This window comes from Lepus europaeus, chromosome 4 (genome assembly GCF_033115175.1).
Source record: "Lepus europaeus isolate LE1 chromosome 4, mLepTim1.pri, whole genome shotgun sequence".
In the NCBI taxonomy this organism is placed as follows: domain Eukaryota; kingdom Metazoa; phylum Chordata; class Mammalia; order Lagomorpha; family Leporidae; genus Lepus; species Lepus europaeus.
This window is the reverse complement of record NC_084830.1, coordinates 125,926,992-125,946,337: the sequence shown is the minus strand read 5'-3', so window position 1 is coordinate 125,946,337 and position 19,346 is coordinate 125,926,992. Positions and strand designations below refer to the sequence as shown.

Below are 19,346 nucleotides of genomic sequence, written 5' to 3'. Positions count from 1 at the left end.
TCTCTCTGTAACTCTTCCAAATAAATTAATAATTTTTTTAAAGTACAGATCAAGAGTGATGTTTTCTCTTTCATGGCACGTAACATTTCTTTTGCTTATCTCTCTTGTGAGCAAAGCTAATATTGGTGATCATTTCCGATGACTTCATTGGGAATGCTGACGCCGTGGTGGTCTCAATCTGCCAGTCTCCAGGGTTGGAATCTCGCTTTGAGGGGAGCCGTTGCGCCATTGACTACTCAGTTACCGAGGGAGGTATAGTTTGTACAGGAAAGGCAGATAGATGGCTTGATCTTCTCCCTTTCCTTAGCCAGTTTACGGAATTGTGAGTTGATCCCTAATTACTTTCTCGGGGTTTTTTGTTTTGTTTTGTTTTGTTTTTGTCTGTTTGGAATTATTGAATATTTTAAGATATTTTAAGATTATAGATTCAAACTTTTACTTAAGTTCATTGCAGTTAATATGTTGGATCAAATTGTCTGATTTTTGACCAGCTCATCTTGTACATTTTATGCCCCAGATTTGGAGTTAGCCACTTTTTAAAAGAACTTTAATTGCTTTTTGAAACAAAATGGTATTTAAATACCATAGTCCCAGTTAGAGGGGCTGCTCATTGTTGCTTCGCTGATTGTTTTTAGAAGGTAGTTTTTGGGGCTGGCATTGTGACATAGCAGTTGAAGCTGCCCTCTGCAACACTGGCATCCCATATGGGCACCAGTTTGACTCCCAGCTGCTCCACTTCAGTCCATCTCCCTACTAATGAGCTGAGGAAAGCAGCAGAAGATGGCACAAGTACCTGGGCCCTTGCCACCCACTTGGGAGACCCGGAAGAAGTTCCTAGGTCCTGGCTTCAGCCTAGCTTAGCCCTCACTGTCGACAGCCGCCTGGAGAGTGAACAAGTGGATGGAAGACCTCTCCCTCTCTCTTTAACTCTGACTTACAAATAAATCTTTTTTAAAAAGAAGGTAGGTTTTTTTTGTAAGATAGAATACATTGTGAGATTATACTTTCTTATAAAGTTCAGGAGTATAGGATCTTTATTTAAACTGGGTCTTTCTTTGAATCTAATTCCTTCCCCCTCCTCCCCCTGCCAAAAATCTTAATTCCTAGTAACATCAGTATAATTAACCTGTTTCATTCCACAGTATACACATGTTGTTTACTCTTTCTAAAAATTTTTATTTATTTCTTTCCGTTTTATTTGGAAGAGACACTTCCACTGGTTCACTCCCCAAAATTATGCAATAGCCAGGGCTGGGCCAATGGGCCTAGAACTGAATCCAGTCTTTCCACCTGGGTGGCAAGGGTCACAAATACTTGAGCTGTCATCTCCTGCCTCCCAGGATACACATTACCAGTAAGCTGTATTGGAAGTGTAGCAGCTGGGTCTGAACCATATTTACTGATAAAGAGATATGGATGTCTCCAGCAGTGGTGGAACTGCTGTGCCTAACAGTGCCCTGACGTCATTACCTCTGCTACCATTGAAAACCAAATTTTTTTAATTCCTTCAGCTAAATGACTATTTCACACCATTAGCAATGATGAATTCTTTCATTTTTAAAGTAAAGACAAATTCCTATGTGTATTCATATCCTTCCCCTTTCTTTGATAAATGGATATTATAAAACATGTGTTTTCAGTTGTGTTTTTTGTTTTTGCTTCATTTGTCTGAGAGCTGGTCTTAACTAGTTGCGTAGTGCACTGTTATGAATGCTCCGTGGGAAAGCTGCTAACCTCTGAATGGGCACTTTGTTTCTGGTTTTTTGTTTGTTTTAGATTCATTCATTTATTCGAAAGGCAGAGTTAGGGAGAGACAGAAAGATCTTCCATCTGCTGTTTCACTCTGCAAATGGGTTACAATGTCTGGGTCTTGGCCAGGCCAAAGCCAGGAGCCTGGAACTGCATCCTCATCTCCCACATGGGTAACAGGGGTCCAGATATTTGAGCCATCTTCATCTGCTTTACCAGGCACATTAGCAGGGAACTGAATCCGAAGTGGAGTAGCTGGGACTTGAACCAGGGCTTATGTGGGATACCTGTGTGGACGACTTTACCCCCTGTGCCACAATGCTTGCCTATTTCCAATATAATACATATACTGCTCCTGTGCTGTAGTGAATATCTATGTGTATTTCTCTTATTTTTGCCAGTGAGTCTTTGGTATAGATTTCTGGAAGTAGCATTGCTGAGTTAAAGGGTGAGTGTATACATAATTCTGCTAGGTAGTGCAGTACTGCATTGCATTTCTAAAGACTGTGCCTTTTGCACTGTCACCAACAGTTCATGAAAGTGCTTCTGTGCCAAGTATCATGAACAAGAGTATGTCAAACAGGGAAATTTTTCCCTTTTTTACTTTCAAAGATTCTTAAAATATTTTAAAATAAAAAACCCATGTCCCCTCTCTACTCTTTACCCTTTTCCCCAAGTGCCCGTAGAAGTTTACCTATGGACACTAGGAAAAATGGCATATATATGTTTCTGTGCTTTTAATTAAAAATTTAAACATTACAGGGATCTTGTACACACTGGCCTGTAATTGTTTTTTTACTTAATATATGTTTTGTATCTTTCCATTGGAGCACATATAAAGCTGTGTTTCTAATGAGTATGTAGTGTTGATTGATAAGCCATAATTCATTTAAGTTGTGACATGGCAAGTTATGTTTCCTGTTTTTCTCCTTTATGTATATAAACTGATTTGTGAGAAGCCTTTTGTCCAAGTCTTGGGCTTACTGTCACCTGATTGTGCAAATCTTCTCTTGGGCAGATTACTGAAAGTAGAATTGCAGGGCCACAGGACAGGATTGTTTTTCATGTTGGTGCACTCCTACAAGTTTGAACATCTCACATATCCGTTGGTGGTTGAAGATTGTGCCTGTGTGTTTTGTTTGTTTGTTTGTTTTGACAGACAGAGTTAGACAGTGAGAGAGAGAGAGACAGATCTTCTTTCTGTTGGTTCACCCCCCAAATGGCTGCTAGGGCCGGTGTGATGTACTGATCCGAAGCCAGGAGCCAGGTGCTCCCTCCTGGTCTCTGTGCAGGTGCAGGGCCCAAGCACTTGGGCCATCCTCCACTGCCTTCCCGGGCCACAGCAGAGAGCTGGACTGGAGGAGGAGCAACCGGGACTAGAACCTGGCGCCCCAACCAGGACTAGAACCCGGAATGCCAGCGTCGCAGGTGGAGGATTAGCCAAGTGAACCATAGTGCCGGCCAATTGTGCCCGTTTTTTAAAACTGCTGCTAGCACTGGACTCAGACTCATGCTCATGAGGGCCCAGTTATCTGCCGTCTTCCAAGATCTCTATCCTAATCGTTCATCTTCATCCTCTCTCTCCTCCTTGTGTGCAGGCCCTAAAGGACAGCAAGGTTGTGGAGATGGTTGAAGAAAAAGTCCGTAGGAGGGAAGAACCTGAGAAGTGGCCTCTTCCCGGTCCCCCAATAGTGGATTATTCACAGACTGATTTTTCCCAGCTTCTCAACTGCCCCGAGTTTGTCCCCCGGCAGCACTATCAGAAGGAGACAGGTTGGTACCCTGGTGGTGTGTTGATGCCCTTTGTCATCCTTGTCCACTGGCCAGTAGTCCTCCTCGGTGCTGGCATCAGGAGAAGGATGGAAGGGATAAAGACTTCCCCTTTCCACTCTTCAGAGTCAGCGCCTGGCTCTCCTCGTGCAGTCACCCCAGTGCCAACCAAAACAGAGGAAGTCAGCAACCTAAAGACACTTCCCAAGGGCCTGTCTGCCAGCTTGCCTGACCTGGACTCCGAAAACTGGATTGAAGTGAAGAAGAGGCCTCGGCCCTCACCAGCACGGCCCAAGGTGGGTGAGCCATGTCCTTTGCCTTGGGTTCAAGGGCCCTGCACTGGAGTGGTTGGAGAGGACATCACAACGACTCTAGCAGTGTCTAGCTAGCCAGAAGGCTAGCCAGCAGGCTGGGTGATTTAGGGTTATGATGCAAGCTGGAGGTCATTAGTAGTGCTGCAAGGAGGTATGTATCACCTGTTTTTTCCTTTGGTGGCCACCTTTAGAATATCCTGCTATATTCTGTATTAGTTCCTTGGTGACATGTTTTAATTTTTAAAGTGAAATCACTTTTTTTTTTTTTTTTTTTTTTTTTAATTTCTTTGAAACAGTGCTGGTTTGTTCTCTAAGAAGCCATAACAACCAGGGCTGGGCCAGGCTGAAGGCAGGAGCCGGGACATCAGTCTCAGTCCTCCCACATGTTTGTTAGGAACTCAAGTACTTGAGCTGTCATTCTCAATACATCAGCACAGAGCTGGATTGAAAGTGGAGCAACTGGGACCTGAACTGGCACTCCAGTATGGGATGCCAGTATCTCAAGTAGTGTTTTAGCCTGCTGCACCACAATGTCTACCCCGAAGTCACATTTACTTTTTTGAGAGTGGAAGAGAACAACCTCCCATCTGCTTGTTCATTCCTTCAAAGGCCTGCGATAGGCAGAATGAGCCAGGCTGAAGCTGAGAGCCAGAAACCCAATCTGCATCTCACATGCGGGTGACAGGGACGTTTCTCAGCCATCACCACTGCCTCCCAGGGTCTGCGTTAACAGTAAGCTGGAATAAGGAGCAGAGCAAGGACTCAAACCCAGGCACGTCAGTAGGGGATGCAGGTGTCCCAACTGGCATCTTCACCACTAGGCCAAACTCTCACCTTGAGTGGCATTTCTCACAGGAAGAAATCATGTAGCATCTGACAGCCATGTCCCAGGTTTCTTGATTCCTGGTTGTTCTTTCTGCCTCATGTAATTCTCTAGGGCTGTGTGTTCAGTATCTCCGTTGACTTCATTCTCTCTGTCCCAGTCATAAGGCCCTAGGGCCTTCAGAAGAAGAAAGAGAAGGTGCAGACCCGTGGCCCAGATGTGGAATTCAAGTCTAGATTGGAATGTAGATCTTGTGGCACTGATGGTTGTATGACCATGAGAATCTTGTTTAGTACCTCAAAGCATCCATCTCATCATAAGATGAGGGAAAGGAGAGTTTGTTTAAGCTATTTTAGAAATAATACCATAATGTCTATGTAATACAGATGGAGATGGAATTCACTGTCAGAGTATTGTTTGGGTCTCAAGCTGAAATTACTGTCTATATTCCAAGCATAAATTTTTCTCCATCTGCCTTCATCTCATCTCTGGGCTGGGGCCTCTGAGGAAATCCTGAAGATGACCTTAGACTTCGGTCAGTGAAAGCTGCTGCTACATTATCTGTTTGACCACCTCCCCCATCTCCTTTCTCATCCCTGTTCACACGCAGAATTCATCCCTATGGTAGTAAATGAATAAAAGTGGAAGGCAGACATAGCCTCTCATTCTACCTCATTTGGTGGAACCCCTACTCCCACCTGGCTTGGATTTGAATTTTTTTTAAAGATTTTTATATATTTATTTGAAAGGTGGATAGAAGGAAAGACAGAGAGAAAGGGTAATGAACACTGAAACATTTTCCTGAAAAGCACCCTACTTTATGCTGCCTTTGAGACATGCTATTCTTTTGTTGTTGTTGTTGTTGTTGTTTAGTACTCTGCTCCCCATTTGCTCCCCACAATTTTATTTATAGCCTTTGCCAAACTATATTACAGTTGGTTGCTGGTTGACATTTTCTCCCACTCAGTTGTGAGCTCCCTAAGCACATTTATCTTGTCTTACTCATTATTCTGCTTACAGAGTTTTTAATACAGAGCCTGGTACTAGTGGGTTCTTGCACATTCATTGAATAGTTGAATACTTGTTGTTGGTAGGTCCTGGTCTAAGTACTAAGAATGAACTACTTGAGAAAATTTGTGGGAAGATGAATTTAAAAGATGGGTATATTTTGGTGCAAGAAAATTAGAAATCCATGCATTATGTTTTTATACTGTCCATGTACCTTTGAAGACTGCTTGTATGAATGGATTTCAAAAATTTTTGCACCAAAATAAACTTAGCACTTCCCTGCAGCTTTTCAGAGTACCTTTATACAATGCAAGTGGCAGGGACCTGTCTAATGGGTTGCAAGGCAGTGAGCTTCTAGCTTATTGGGAGATACGGAGTAGATAGATGGATGGGTGGGTCAGCCTGAATTTGCTGTGTGCCCATTCCCAGGCTAGCAGCCATATAGGTTATAAGGGTAAATGAAAGCTCAGTCTTACCTGTGGGATTGTTCACCCTTAAGCAGAGGAACCTGGAGTCCTACAGAACTTTCTTCCCTTCATGAAGCTGACTCCAGGGATGATATTTGTGACCTGCTGATGTTCCCAGGGCCCTAGCTGTCACAGGCTCATGCTGAAGGGCAGGAGTCCCTGATCCTAGCAACTCTTAAGTGATGACCTTTCTCCCCTGGTCTGTTTCTGTTTCAGAAGTCAGAAGAGCCCAGATTCACCCACCCGACCTCTCTGCCTCAGCAGCTGCCCTCCCAGCAGCTGGTTTCCAAGGATCAGGATGAACAGGAGGAACTGGACTTCCTGTTTGATGAGGAGATGGAGCAAATGGATGGGCGGAAGAACACCTTCACTGCCTGGTCTGATGAGGATTCTGACTATGAGATTGATGACCGGGATGTCAACAAGATCCTCATTGTTACCCAGACACCACCTTATATGCGCCGGCACCCAGGAGGGGATCGCACAGGCAACCATACCTCACGTGCCAAGATGAGCGCTGAGCTGGCCAAGGTCATTAATGACGGGCTCTTCTATTATGAGCAGGACCTGTGGACTGAGAAGTTCGAGCCTGAGTATTCCCAGATTAAGGTGAGGTTCAGACCTCCACTGAGTGTGAGAGCCCTTGTTGCCCATCTGTAGTGTGAAGAGGAAGGCTGCCTAGCTTGGCAGGTCCTTCCATTCTAGCCCCTGCGCCCTCATGTGTGAGAAGAGGGTGGTGACAAACCCCTTTCTGGGTCAGAAAGCAACGAGAGCCAGGTAAGCACTGTCAGTGGTGCCTGTCTGTGGACTGCCTGTTGTCCTGCCTGAACATTTACATTCATTGTTACTGCACGTGGCTGGACATTTTCCAGGGACTGGAATAAGGGTTAGATGGTTCTTTTAGTTTTTAGTATTTTTAGTTGTATGTGAAATTTATGAGGCTTTTGAGCTTTCTTGGAGTGTGGAAAGTGGAGAAAAGATACGACATTTTCAAAATTGCTGCTGCCTGGAAGTAATTAGGACATCTTTGTTGTGGGTTTTTAATTTATGAGTATGCTTGGTGGTGGGTGGGCTGGGTGAGCCTGTGTAATGAGTAGCAGCAGTGAGGAGACAGAGCCTAGCCACTGAGTGACAAGACAGTGCTAAGAAGAGTGGGAGGCACTTGGAGTGCCTGAGGCAGAGAAGGCAGTGAGTTGCTGGGGAGCTGCTCTCCTGATCCTAGCATTCAAAACACCCAAGGAATTGCAGCTGATGAATGGTGGCAGCTGGGGGGCCAGAATTCCACCTGTGTGGGTACAGGAGTTGCCCTCTGCACCTTCCTGCCGGTCTTGATTCCTGAGCAGGTTAGAGCAGCATGCTGATAACCTCTCTCCACCCATCTGTCTGCTCTACAGCAAGAGGTTGAGAACTTCAAGAAAGTCAACATGATCAGCCGGGAGCAGTTTGACACACTAACCCCAGAGCCCCCTGTGGATCCCAACCAGGAAGTCCCCCCTGGACCACCCCGGTTCCAGCAAGGTGAGGAGTAGACACTTAAGACTTTGGTGTGGGTGAGAGCATCTGTAGTACCCAAACCAGGGCCCTTCCCCTGCTTGCTGATCCATCTTTGTATCTCTGCAGTTCCCACTGATGCCCTGGCCAACAAGTTGTTTGGTGCTCCTGAGCCCTCCACCATCGCCCGCTCTCTACCAACTACTGTCCCAGAGTCGCCAAACTATCGCAATGCCAGGACCCCGCGCACGCCCCGCACCCCACAGCTCAAAGACTCAAGTCAGACCTCACGGTTCTACCCAGTGGTGAAAGAAGGGCGCACGCTAGATGCCAAGGTGAGGCACTCTTACTGGGCTCAGAGTCTCATGCCTACTGCCTCCTTCCCCCCCTTGCTTGTTTGAGCCAGGTAAGTGCCTCCAAACCTGCTGTGTGTCCTTACGCTGTAGGGCTCACCTAGCATGGAATAACCATATCTTTGAAACAGGCTCAAGGGGTGTGGGGACTTGTAGCCATGAAGATGCCTAAGGAGGACTGACCAAGTGTGTGTTTTATGGCAAATCACTTCACTCCCAGCCTCCATTTCTTCACTTGTGAAATAGGCATAGCTGTTCCTAGCTTAGAGTTGTGTACATTTCGTGGGAAAATAGATATGGCTTGAAAGGGCCTTTGTTAGTCCTGCAAGGGTTAAAATTAATGCTTCTTGGAATGGTATGGGTACAAAGTATAAGTCCTGGACTGATCTTTGCAGATGCCTCGAAAAAGGAAGACAAGACACAGCTCGAACCCGCCTTTGGAGAGCCACGTGGGTTGGGTGATGGATTCCCGTGAGCACAGGCCTCGAACTGCTTCCATCAGGTGTGGGGCAGGAGGGAAGTGGAGCCCAGAATTTCTATGGGATGGATAGCGGGTCATGAGTGAAATCTGGACTGAGAAGTTAATGGGAAAAAGTAAAGCAAGCCTTATGTGAACCCTGAAGCTCAGTAGTGTGGAACGTGTAGTACTCAGTGTGGGAATGGGAAGGCTTCTTTCTGAGGTAGGGTTGCAGTCAGTTGAGACCAGATTTTAGAACATTCAGACAGATCACCTCTGACTTGGTTTCTAAAGTGGGTATTTGCTGCCTCCCTGCAAGAGGGTAGCCAGGAAGTTGAATGAAAATACAACTTGTTTGGCCCCAGCCTAAATCTGCTGACTGCTTCTAGGGGTAGGGCCCAGATCCTTTAAGGTTTTCAGTGATGTGGCCCCAGTGTTTATCCCTTGGTTGGGAAGCCGCCCATGTACACACTGGTCTCTGCAGAGGTGGCACAGACTGAAAATAGGTATGGTTTTGAGAAAAGTATCAACGATTTGACCCATATTGGTTCATGAAGGAAAGTTAAATATTATAAGTTACGTAAACTTGGTGGTTAGAAGCCCAGGTTTTGGCAGTAGATCTCTGCCTTTAAATAGCTTTGTAACCCTGGGCAGGTCTTACAGTCTTGTAAGCTGCAGTGACCTCTCTGAACACTCATTAAGGGTTGCTGCACGGTTAAGCTGATTCATGGATAGAAGTTAAGGGCCCAGTGTAGTACCTGAACTTTCTTCCTGGGGACCCTGTCAAGAGCCTGGATTAGAGAACCTGTGGCATTAGGGTACAACTGCTGTGGGAACCCAGTAACCAGTGACTGTCTCTTATGGCCTCTGTAGCTCCAGCCCCTCAGAAGGGACACCTGCAGTTGGCAGCTACGGCTGTACCCCTCAGTCACTGCCCAAGTTCCAGCATCCTTCTCATGAGCTGCTCAAGGAAAACGGCTTCACACAACACGTCTACCACAAGTATCGTAGGCGCTGCCTTAACGGTAAGAAGTACAGGGAGCTTAGAACCGAGCTGATGAGACGTGTAAGGGTTAGCGGCGTGCTGGATAGAGTTACTGTTTTCAGACCTTAGAGTGAGAAGTGACATGACAGGGTGGCAAAAAGGATTAAAGTTAAATTCTGGCCAGTTGGTTGGAAATGCAGGAAACTAAGGGAATGGCACTCAGAGCATTCCTCTGCTTCCTTGGTTGTCTTCTGTTGATAGGAAAATGTCAAGCGTTTGTATTTCTGGCAAGATTGCTGACTCCGATGTTGTCCAGAGTGAGCCACTGTCCATACCAGAAGAGAGGGTATGCAGGAGGTGGCTCATACTGTCTTGAACAAGAGTTTTCCGAACTATGGGTTGTGGGCCAAACCCAGCCAACATTCTGGTTTTGTACAGTCCTGGAGCTGAGAACACTTTTTAAACTTTTAACAGGTTATAGAAAACAAAAGAATTTGGGACAGACTGTATGTTGCCTGCAAAAGCCCAAACAGTTTACTCTGTGGCCCTTTACAGAGAAAAGTTAGCTGAACTCTGCTGTAGAGGATGGTGCAGTAGCCTAATACTGTCATGTGTTCATTTTTATCGTGAAACAAGATGTCTTCTAACTGTAGCTATTTTGATAGGCTGGTTGTGAAGATGCTCAAAACCAATGCTAAAAACCACTCATGGTTATTAACCCACCCCACCTGTTTCCTTTGAGCAAAACATGGCTTGTCAGTTCTGAGTGTATCTTCCTCACTTCCCTCTTCCTTGTTCTGTGTGTAATAACAGCTGTCACTGTACTGAGATGATTCGCATTTTCAACAATCCACTCATTGACATTGTAGAATGCATTGGCTTTTAGTGAATTCACACAGTTGGGTCCATCACCAGAATCAGTCTTAGAATATTTTCCTAACCCTGAAAAGAAATGCCTTCTCAGTTGCTGTACACATACACATTCTCCTCCCAGCCCTTGTAAAACTGCTCATCTGCTTTGTGTGTGTGGCTTTGCCTATTCTGGACATAATGCACAAATGGAGTCACACCAAACTTCTTCTTCTGTATGGTTTTTTCTTCTCTTCGAGCATGTTTTCAAAGTACTTCCATGTTGTAAACTGTCAATAACTTCATTCCCTTTTATTGCCAAATCATATCCCATTGTGTGGATAGATAACATTTTGCTTACATATTCCTGACTCAGTGGATGTTTGAGTTGTTTCTGTTTCTTGTCTATGATGAATAATGCTATGCACATTGATACAGACATTTTCATTTATATCGACTGGGAGGGTAGCATTGTGATTGTATGGTAATGATATTTAACCTATTGAGGAACTTCAAAACTCTTCCACAGTGGTAGGACGTTTTGTGTTCCTAATAGCAACATGTGAAGGATCTCCTTTTTCCAGACTCCCAGCACTTACTATTGTCTGGCTTTTTTTTTCCAAACAGCTATGCCATCCTATTGCGTAAGGAATGATTTTGGTTCAAACTTCTTTGGTAGCTAATGATGAGCATTTTTTGTGTGCTTATGGGCCATTCATTTATCTTTTGTGGAAAAATGTCTGTTCAGATCCTTTTTTTAACTGGGGATTGCATTCTGTTCGTGCTCAGCCTTGTTCTCCCTACGCTTCAGAGTGATCTCAGTTGAGCTGAACAGCTAGACTGGCAACCTGGTTCAGAAACTGGTGCCACCTGCTTCTGGCAAGGCTCAGGGACAGACACAAAGCCAATAGTGCCCAGTAAGTACGTGCTAACTGACAAAAGTGGCAGCAGATGGGCAAGGGAATTTGGAGGTACAAGAGAAAGAACCAAGTGCTGTTGTCCCAAGACCCTTTGTCCTCGAAGCCAGGACAGCTTGACCCTGAGACATATTCTTCATCCTTCCTTCCCCATCAGAGCGGAAACGCTTGGGCATTGGCCAGTCTCAGGAGATGAACACTCTCTTCCGTTTCTGGTCCTTCTTCCTCCGTGATCACTTCAACAAGAAAATGTATGAGGAATTCAAGCAGCTGGCTCTGGAGGATGCCAAAGAAGGCTACAGGTGAGAAGGATTAGAGTAGGGGACTCTGGTGTCTGGGGTGGGTGGGAGGAGTCTGGGCAGGCAGTACTGAAGAGTCTGCTTCCTGCACTGTAACTGGAAATTTCTTACAGAAGTTTATAGTTCAAATAGTGGGCCCCCAGTGTTTTTTTTTTTTTTTTTTTTTTTGAAGTGAATATTGTATTCATATGGTTCAAAGTTCAAGGACTTTAAAAGATTATTCTTTTCCCATAGGTAACCAGTATTGTTAGAATCTTGTAGGCCCTTTCTACAAATGCTTTTTATCTCTGTAAGCAAGTATAGAGCCATGTTGTCTCAACACCAATACTTACCTTGTTTATGCAAAGGTGACCTAGGGGCAGACATTTAGCCTAACACGATGCCCAGGTCCCTCACTGACGTTCCTTGGTTCAGTCCCTGGTTCTGGCTGCTGACCCAGCTTCTTGCCAGTGAACAACCTAGGAGGCAGTGGTTATAGCTCAAGTGATTGGGTCCCTCCTACCCACATGGGAGACACTGAGTTCCTGGTTCCCAGCTTCCTCCCCAGCATGGCCCTGCCCTAGTCCAACTGGTAGAGGCATCTGAACCAGTGGATGGGAGCACTCTCTTGCTCACCCTGTCTCTTTACCTCTCAAATAAATAAAGTAAAACTTTTCCTAAGAAACTTTATAAGGCCTCCTTCCAGATTTAAAAAAAAAAAAAAAAAAAAAAAGTGGCTCTTTATGACAAGTTTGAAAAGGAGAGCACAGTTTACAGAAGCTGGGAAAGCAGGCAGAGGTGTGCACGCTGTGACATCATTCTGACCTGAGCTAGCATCTGTAATGTATTTAGCTTCTCCTGTGAATGCCCTTCAGCGTCTTTTCACTCACAAGCTTGAGCACTTTCCCTCGTACAGAAGTTGTAATGTGATTTCTGTAGAAAGTTTAGAAAATATAGGCCAGCGCCGTGGCTTAACAGGCTAATCTTCCGCCTTGCGGCGCCGGCACACCAGGTTCTAGTCCCGGTTGCCCCTCTTCCAGGCCAGCTCTCTGCTATGGCCCGGGAAGGCAGTGGAGGATGGCCCAAGACCTTGGGCCCTGTACCCGCAAGGGAGACCAGGAGAAGTACCTGGCTCCTGGCTTTGGATCAGCGAGATGCGCTGGCCACAGCGGCCATTGGAGGGTGAACCAACGGCAAAAAGGAAGACCTTTCTCTATCCACTCAGCCTGTCAAAAAAAAAAAAAAAAGGAAAGAAAGTTTAGAAAATATAGATAATACGACTTGGGAAATCCAGTCCTCAATGATAAATAACAGATGAACAATTCATAGATTGGTTTACAAAAACGAGATTGTTCTACATGTACTGTAAACATGTCTTTTCCACTTGTTAGTAAATTGTAAGCATCTTTCAGTATCCATAAATGTACATTTACACTATACTTGTTAATAATTTGTATTATTCCATTGTATAGATTTACCATGATTTTTCTTTTGTAAAGAGATTTATTTATTTGATAGTAACAGAGGAAGAGACAACAGAGAGAGATCTTCGTTGACTGTTCTATTCCCCAAATGACCGCAATGGCTGGGGCTGATCCAGACCAGAGCCAGTAGCCTAAAATTCCATCTACGTCTCCCATGTGGGTGACAGGGCCCCAAGGACTTGGGCCATCTTCCATTGTTTTCCCAGGTACATTAGCAGGGAGATGGGTAATAGTGGAGCAACCAGGACTCAAACCAGCACCGTTAAACAGGATGCTGGCTGCTGGCACTGCAAGTGTTAACCTGCTGTGTTATACTGGTCTCCCTTTTTTTTTTTCCTTTTCTTTTTGTTTTTTCTAAGGATGCCCACATGCATTTCTTTTTCTTTCTTTCTTTTTTTTTTTTTTAAGATTTTTATTATTTATTTGAGAGGGAGAGACAGAAAAGTCTTACATTTGCTGGTTCACTTCCCAAATGGCTGCAATGGCCAGAGCTAGACTGATCCAAAGCCAGGAGTTTGTTGCAAGTCTCCCATGTGGTTGCAGGGGCCCAAGCACTTGGACCATCTTCACTGCTTTCCCTTGCCATAGCAGAGAGCTGGATTGGAAGAAGAGCACCGGGACTATAACTGGTGCCCACTGGGGATGCTGATGCTGAAGGCGGAGAGTTAGCCTACTACACCATAGCACTGGGCCCTCTCTCTTTATTTTTAATATTTATGTATTTATTTTTTATTTGAAAGGCAAAGTGACAGAGTTAGAGAAAGCTTGAGATCTTCTTTTATGGGTTCACTCCCCAAATGGCCACAACAGCCTGGGCTGGGCCAAGCTAAAGCCAGGAATTCCATCCAGGTCTCCCACGGGGGTTGCAAGGGTTTAACTATTTGAGCCACTGTCTGCTTCCTTCCCAGGTGCATTGGCAGGAAGCTGGATTGAAAGCGAAGCAGCTGGTACTGAAAGTAACTTTCTGATAGGGGATACGGGTGTCCTTAATGGCAGCTTACCTTGCTGCTTGTTGTTAGACACTTATATTTTGTTTAATGATACTACTATGAACATTTTTGTTCATGTCTGAAATAGTATTTAATTTATTTGAAAGGTAGAGTTAGAGAGAAGGAGAGACAGAGAAAGATATCTTCCATCTACTGTTTCACTCGCCAAATGGCCAAGACTGGGCCAAGCCAAAGACAGAAACTTCATCCTGGTTTCTTATGTGGGTGGCAGTGGCCCAACCACTTGGGCCATCTTTTGCTGCTTTCCCAGGCACATTAGGAGGGAGCTGGATCAGAAATGGAGCAGCTAGAACCTGAACTGGTACCCATGTGGGGTGCCAGCATTGCAGGCAGTGGTTTAACCTGCTGAATCAGAACACCTACCCCTGTGTGTAAAATCTTATTAAGCATTTTGTCCTTTTTTCTTGGCATATGCTCCTAGGAATGAGGTGTCTTGAAGTCAGATAAATAAAAAAACCTGCTAACTGGCATGTAGTGGCTATGCAGAGCACTGATTCTGGAGATTAATTTTTTTTTTTCTATAAAGGGACAGACAATAAGTCTGTTTGGCTTGGTTGGCCATAAGGTCACTGTCATAACTATTCAGTTCTGCTCCTATAGCAAAAAGCAACCAGAGGCACTGTAAACAAATAGACATGAACAGATGTGGGTTGGGGACAGAGAGGGTTTGCTGACTAGAAACATTTAATGCTAGACACTCTTAGACTGGCTTCAAATGTTGGCCATCTTTAAGCCTATTTGCTGTTTTCTCAGAATGAGAGAAATACACTTTAAACTGATTGTTCCTCTTACACAGGAACATTATCCATTCTGCAGAGAAAACCTTGCACCTTGATTTCACTGATGAATGTTCTGTGTTCTCCAGATATGGTTTGGAGTGCCTTTTTCGCTACTACAGTTACGGCCTGGAAAAGAAATTTCGGCTGGACATATTCAAGGATTTTCAGGAGGAAACTGTGAAGGACTATGAAGCTGGTGAGGGCAAAGCTGGATCTCCATGAATTCTGGTCACCCAAGCCTTTGTCCTGTCTCCGGATCTTAGTGGGGTCTTCTGTGTGTCGTTCCACACCTCCCTCTCCTGTTAGCCTCATCTTCACCAACCCTGCTTCTCCCTACCTTTTTCTCTTCTTTCCCTACAGGCCAACTGTATGGGCTGGAGAAATTCTGGGCCTTTTTGAAATATTCCAAAGCCAAAAATTTGGACATTGACCCCAAACTGCAAGAATACCTCGGCAAATTCCGACGTCTTGAAGACTTCCGAGTGGATGTAAGTAAAAATCTGTTTTCTGGAAGTCCTACTTTTCCTTTAAAGAAGTTGGACCAGAAATTGGTATACTAGGGTTTTTTTGTTTTTTGTTTTTTGTTTGTTTGTTTGTTTGTTTTTTTTTTTTTTGTTTTTTTTTTTTTTTGTTTTTTTTTGGCAGAGTGGACAGTGAGAGAGACAGAGAGAAAGGTCTTCCTTTTGCCGTTGGTTCACCTTCCAATGGCCGCTGTGGCTGGTACGCTGTGGCCGGCACACCGCGCTGATCTGAAGGCAGGAGCCAGGTGCTTATTCTGGTCTCCCATGCGGTGCAGGGCCCAAGGACTTGGGCCATCTTGCACTGCACTCCCTGGCCACAGCAGAGAGCTGGCCTGGAAGAGGGGCAACCGGGACAGAATCCGGCGCCCCGACTGGGACTAGAACCCGGTATGCCGGTGACACAGGAGGAGGATTAGCCTGTTGAGCCAAGGCGCCGGCTGATACTAGGGTTCTGATCCCAGCCGTTCCACCAGCTTGGGGCCATTTTTCCTGCCTTCCACCCCCGCGCCCCCCGCCAGTTTGGGCTGCAGTTTTTTTCTGTGTGTGGTGGTGGTGGTATGGTATTGGGGGTGAGGGGGCGATGTCCTTCCCCTCCGATCCCAGCACCCTCCTTGCTGTGGACTGGTTGATTGAGATGGCTACCCAAGTAATGTATGTGCTCTCTCTGGCAAAGGCCACTTCCAATCCCGCAAGTTTGTAAATTGATACCCGCATCTCCATCCATCTTCTTGTAGCAGTGCCTCAACAGTGACATCCAGTGGTGGGTCTGAGCTGTTGTATCAAGGGAGGATGGTTGGGTAATTTGAGCAGATACTAATGAGGTATCTCTGTGCTAGGTGCTCTAGGAACTCCAGAGAACAGGGAAAGGTTTTTTTTTTTCCTTCCAAGAGTTTTTAATGTGGTAGAGCTCTCTTTAGTCATCTTACTCCTTTCAAAACTTTTATAACCAAAAAGAAAATAGAAATAAATGGCAGTGCTATTCCATTTATTGTTGAAATTTTTTAAATTTTTTAAAAATATTTATTTATTTGAAAGAGAGGAGAGGCAGAGAGAGAGAAAGGTGTTCCATCTGCTGGTTCACTCCCCAATTGGCTGCAATGGCTGGAGCTGCGCTGATCAGGAGCCAGGAGCTTCTTCTGGGTCTCCCATGCAGGTGCAGGGGCCCAAGGACTTGGGCCATCTTCCACTGCTTTCCAGGCCATAGCAGAGAGCTGGATTGGAAGAGGAGCAACCAGGCCTTGAACCGGCACCCATATGGGATACTGGCGCTTCAGGCCAGGGTGTTAACCTGCTGCACCACAGCACCGGCCCCTTTTGAGATTTTTTTTTTTTTTTAAATAGCAGAAACCTAAGGAGTAGTTTTGTTTTGTTTTAACTTCTTTCTTTCTTTGAAAGGCAGACTCAGAGAGAGGGAGATCTTATTTCTTAGTTTATTCCCCAAATGGCCTCCCTCATCTCCTGGGTCTGGGTCAAGCTAAAGCCAGGAGGTCCATCCAGGTGTAAAACCAGGCATGTTGCTTTACCAGATTCACTAGCCAGTGAACTAGATTGGAAGTAGAGCAGCTGAGACTTGAACCATGACTCATGAAATACCAGTATCGCAGGTGGTGGCTTAACCTGCTGTGCCACAATGCCAGCTCCACATTTATTATTTCAAAATTAGCATTTCTTGAGTGTTTACCATGTGCCGGGCTTCTGAGGCCACTGCTTATAACTACGGTGTAAAGATGAGCCTGCAGCACTGTGGTGTAGCCATTAAAGCCGCCACCTTCAGTGCCAACATCTCATATGGGCACCGGTTCAAGTCCCAGCTGCTTCACTTCCAATCCAGCTTTTGTCTGTGGCTTTGGAAAGCAGAAGAAAATGGCTCAAGTCCTTTGGGTCCCTGTACCCACATGGGAGACCCATAAAAGGCTCCTGGCTTCAGATCGACGCAGTTCCAGCTGGTACAGCCAACTGGGGAGTGAACCAATAAATATTTTAAAAAGAAAAGAAAAAGATGAGCCTAGGGGCTGGTGCTTTGGCACCGGTTAAATCTGCAGTGCCAGTATCCCATATGAACACTGGTTCAAGTCTCAGCTGCTCCACTTCCAATTCATCTCCCTGCTAATGTGCCTGGAAAAACAGCAGAAGATGGCCCAAGTCTTTAGGACTCTGCCATCCACAGGAGAGACCCAGGTGGAATTCTGGGCTCCTGGCTTCTGCCTGGCCCAGCGCAACGCATTGTGGCCGTTCAGGGAGTGAACCAATGGATGAAAAAATCTCTGTCTCCCTCTGCCTTTCAAATAAATAAATCTTACAAAGAAAGAAAAAAGATAATCTGATTTTCTCCCCTCCTTAGGTGCTCCTGTTCTTCAGAAACAGGCAGGTTACAAGTGCAGAGAACTCTCATGATAGGTGGACTTGTTAGGGTGAAACAGAAGGACCCAGCATTGGTGCTCACAAAGGAAAGGAAATGTCCCTGAGGTTAGAGAACCATTGGCAGCCACGGGGTCGGACTGGGTCATGGTGTGCTGCTTGGTTCAGTGTCCTTTTTGGCGCCAAGAAGGAGTGAGGTGGTCCCTAGGAATATCTGGGCCTTTTGAGCTGTGCCATCTCGGCATCCTCAGGCCTCATTCTACACATCGCTTCCTAAGCCAAAAACCCTCCCTCAGGATGGGAGCAGAGACTTAGCATAGATAAACATCTGGCCTTTGGTCCTAGGTGAACCCCAAATTTTTTTAAAAAAATTTATTTTATTTGATGGTCAAAATTACACAGAGAGAGGAAAGGCAGAGAGAGAGGTCTTCCATCTGCTGGTTCACTCCCCAGTTGGCCGCAATGGCTGGAGCTGAGCCGGTCCAAAGCCAGAAGCCAGGAGCTTCCTCTGGGTCTTCCATATGGGTGCAGGGGCCCAAGGACTTGGGCCATCTTCTGCTGCTTTCTCAGGCCATAACAGAGAGCTGGAATGGAAGTGGAGCAGCTGAGACTCGAACCAGTGCCCATATGAGACGCTGGCACTACAGGCGGCGGCTTTACCCACTACGCCAAAGCACTGGCCCCAAACCTAAATTTTGTCTTTGCCAGCTACCAGCTGTGGAACCCTGGGCAAATTATTTTTCTGTGCTTTGCTTTCTTTATGTGTAAAATTAGACAATCATGTATACATCAAAAGGTGATGAGGACCCCATGAGAGAACATTTGTAAAACAGCACCCTGCTGGGTGTGGAGAAAGGCTTACTGTCTGGTGATTCCTTTCTGGGTTTAAACCACTTATTATCTGTATTTGGAAGTAGAGAGTAGATCTCTTGACAGCCATGGCAAGGAAGGAATTAGGGGTTGTTCCTCCAGTCACCTGTGACTCCCTCCTCTGTTGCAGCCCCCCATGGGTGAGGAGGGCAACCACAAGCGACACCCAGTGACAGCAGGAGGTGGTGGCGGAGAAGGCAGGAAGCGGTGCCCTTCACAGTCTTCCAGTAGGCCTTCCACCATGATCAGCCAACCCCTTACTCCACCCACCGGCCAGCCTACGCGGGAAGATGCCAAATGGACAAGCCAGCACTCGGATACACAAACTTTGGGAAAGTGAACAGCCCTTTAGTCCTGGGGTTGGGGGGAGGGGGAAGGGGTGGGGTGGGGCAAGAGTCCATGGGGGTGCCCAGTCCCAGGAGAGGGGACAGAGAAGGGACAGGCCTGGAGATGTGAGGACGGCCTTCATGCTGAGTAGCAACACGATTTGGGCTATTTGAGGTCCCCCTGGGCAGGAGCCTCCACGTAACCCCCTTCCCTCCTCTCTCCATGACTCTTCACATCCTAGCTTCTTCTAAGGGGGGGAGGGAAAGGGGGGAGATTTTTTTTATATATATATTATATATATATATATATCAAGTTTTAAATTATTGATAGTTTGTCTGGATTACCAAAATCACTTTGCAGTCCTGCCCGCGGCTGGTAGGCCGCAGCCCTGGTCCTACCCACCCCCAGCTCCTGCTGTCCCCCTCAAGCCAACTATGCAGCCCACAAGAAGGCCCCTGTGGGCCCCGTCGCCTGGCACTGTCCCACAGAAGGCTCTGGCAGTGCCCCTGGGCCCCTGGAGCCGCAAGCCCCTGGAT

The 19,346-nt window shown here is 46.0% G+C and overlaps 1 protein-coding gene across 2 annotated transcripts in view; it reads left to right on the top strand.

The window, feature by feature from the left end:
- The window catches only part of LARP1 (La ribonucleoprotein 1, translational regulator), a 118,300-nt gene extending 99,449 nt beyond the window's left edge, over positions 1-18,851 (top strand). For both annotated transcript variants that reach the window (XM_062188792.1, XM_062188791.1), the window contains exons 9-19: positions 3,348-3,522; positions 3,646-3,815; positions 6,348-6,740; positions 7,526-7,649; positions 7,752-7,957; positions 8,371-8,477; positions 9,306-9,457; positions 11,341-11,485; positions 14,821-14,930; positions 15,095-15,222; positions 18,614-18,851. In XM_062188792.1, coding sequence (XP_062044776.1) covers positions 3,348-3,522; positions 3,646-3,815; positions 6,348-6,740; positions 7,526-7,649; positions 7,752-7,957; positions 8,371-8,477; positions 9,306-9,457; positions 11,341-11,485; positions 14,821-14,930; positions 15,095-15,222; positions 18,614-18,823 — 1,920 coding nt within the window. In that variant the 3' untranslated portion in view covers positions 18,824-18,851. The remainder of the gene's footprint in view (positions 1-3,347; positions 3,523-3,645; positions 3,816-6,347; positions 6,741-7,525; positions 7,650-7,751; positions 7,958-8,370; positions 8,478-9,305; positions 9,458-11,340; positions 11,486-14,820; positions 14,931-15,094; positions 15,223-18,613) is intronic.
- The last annotated feature ends 495 nt before the right edge of the window (positions 18,852-19,346 follow it).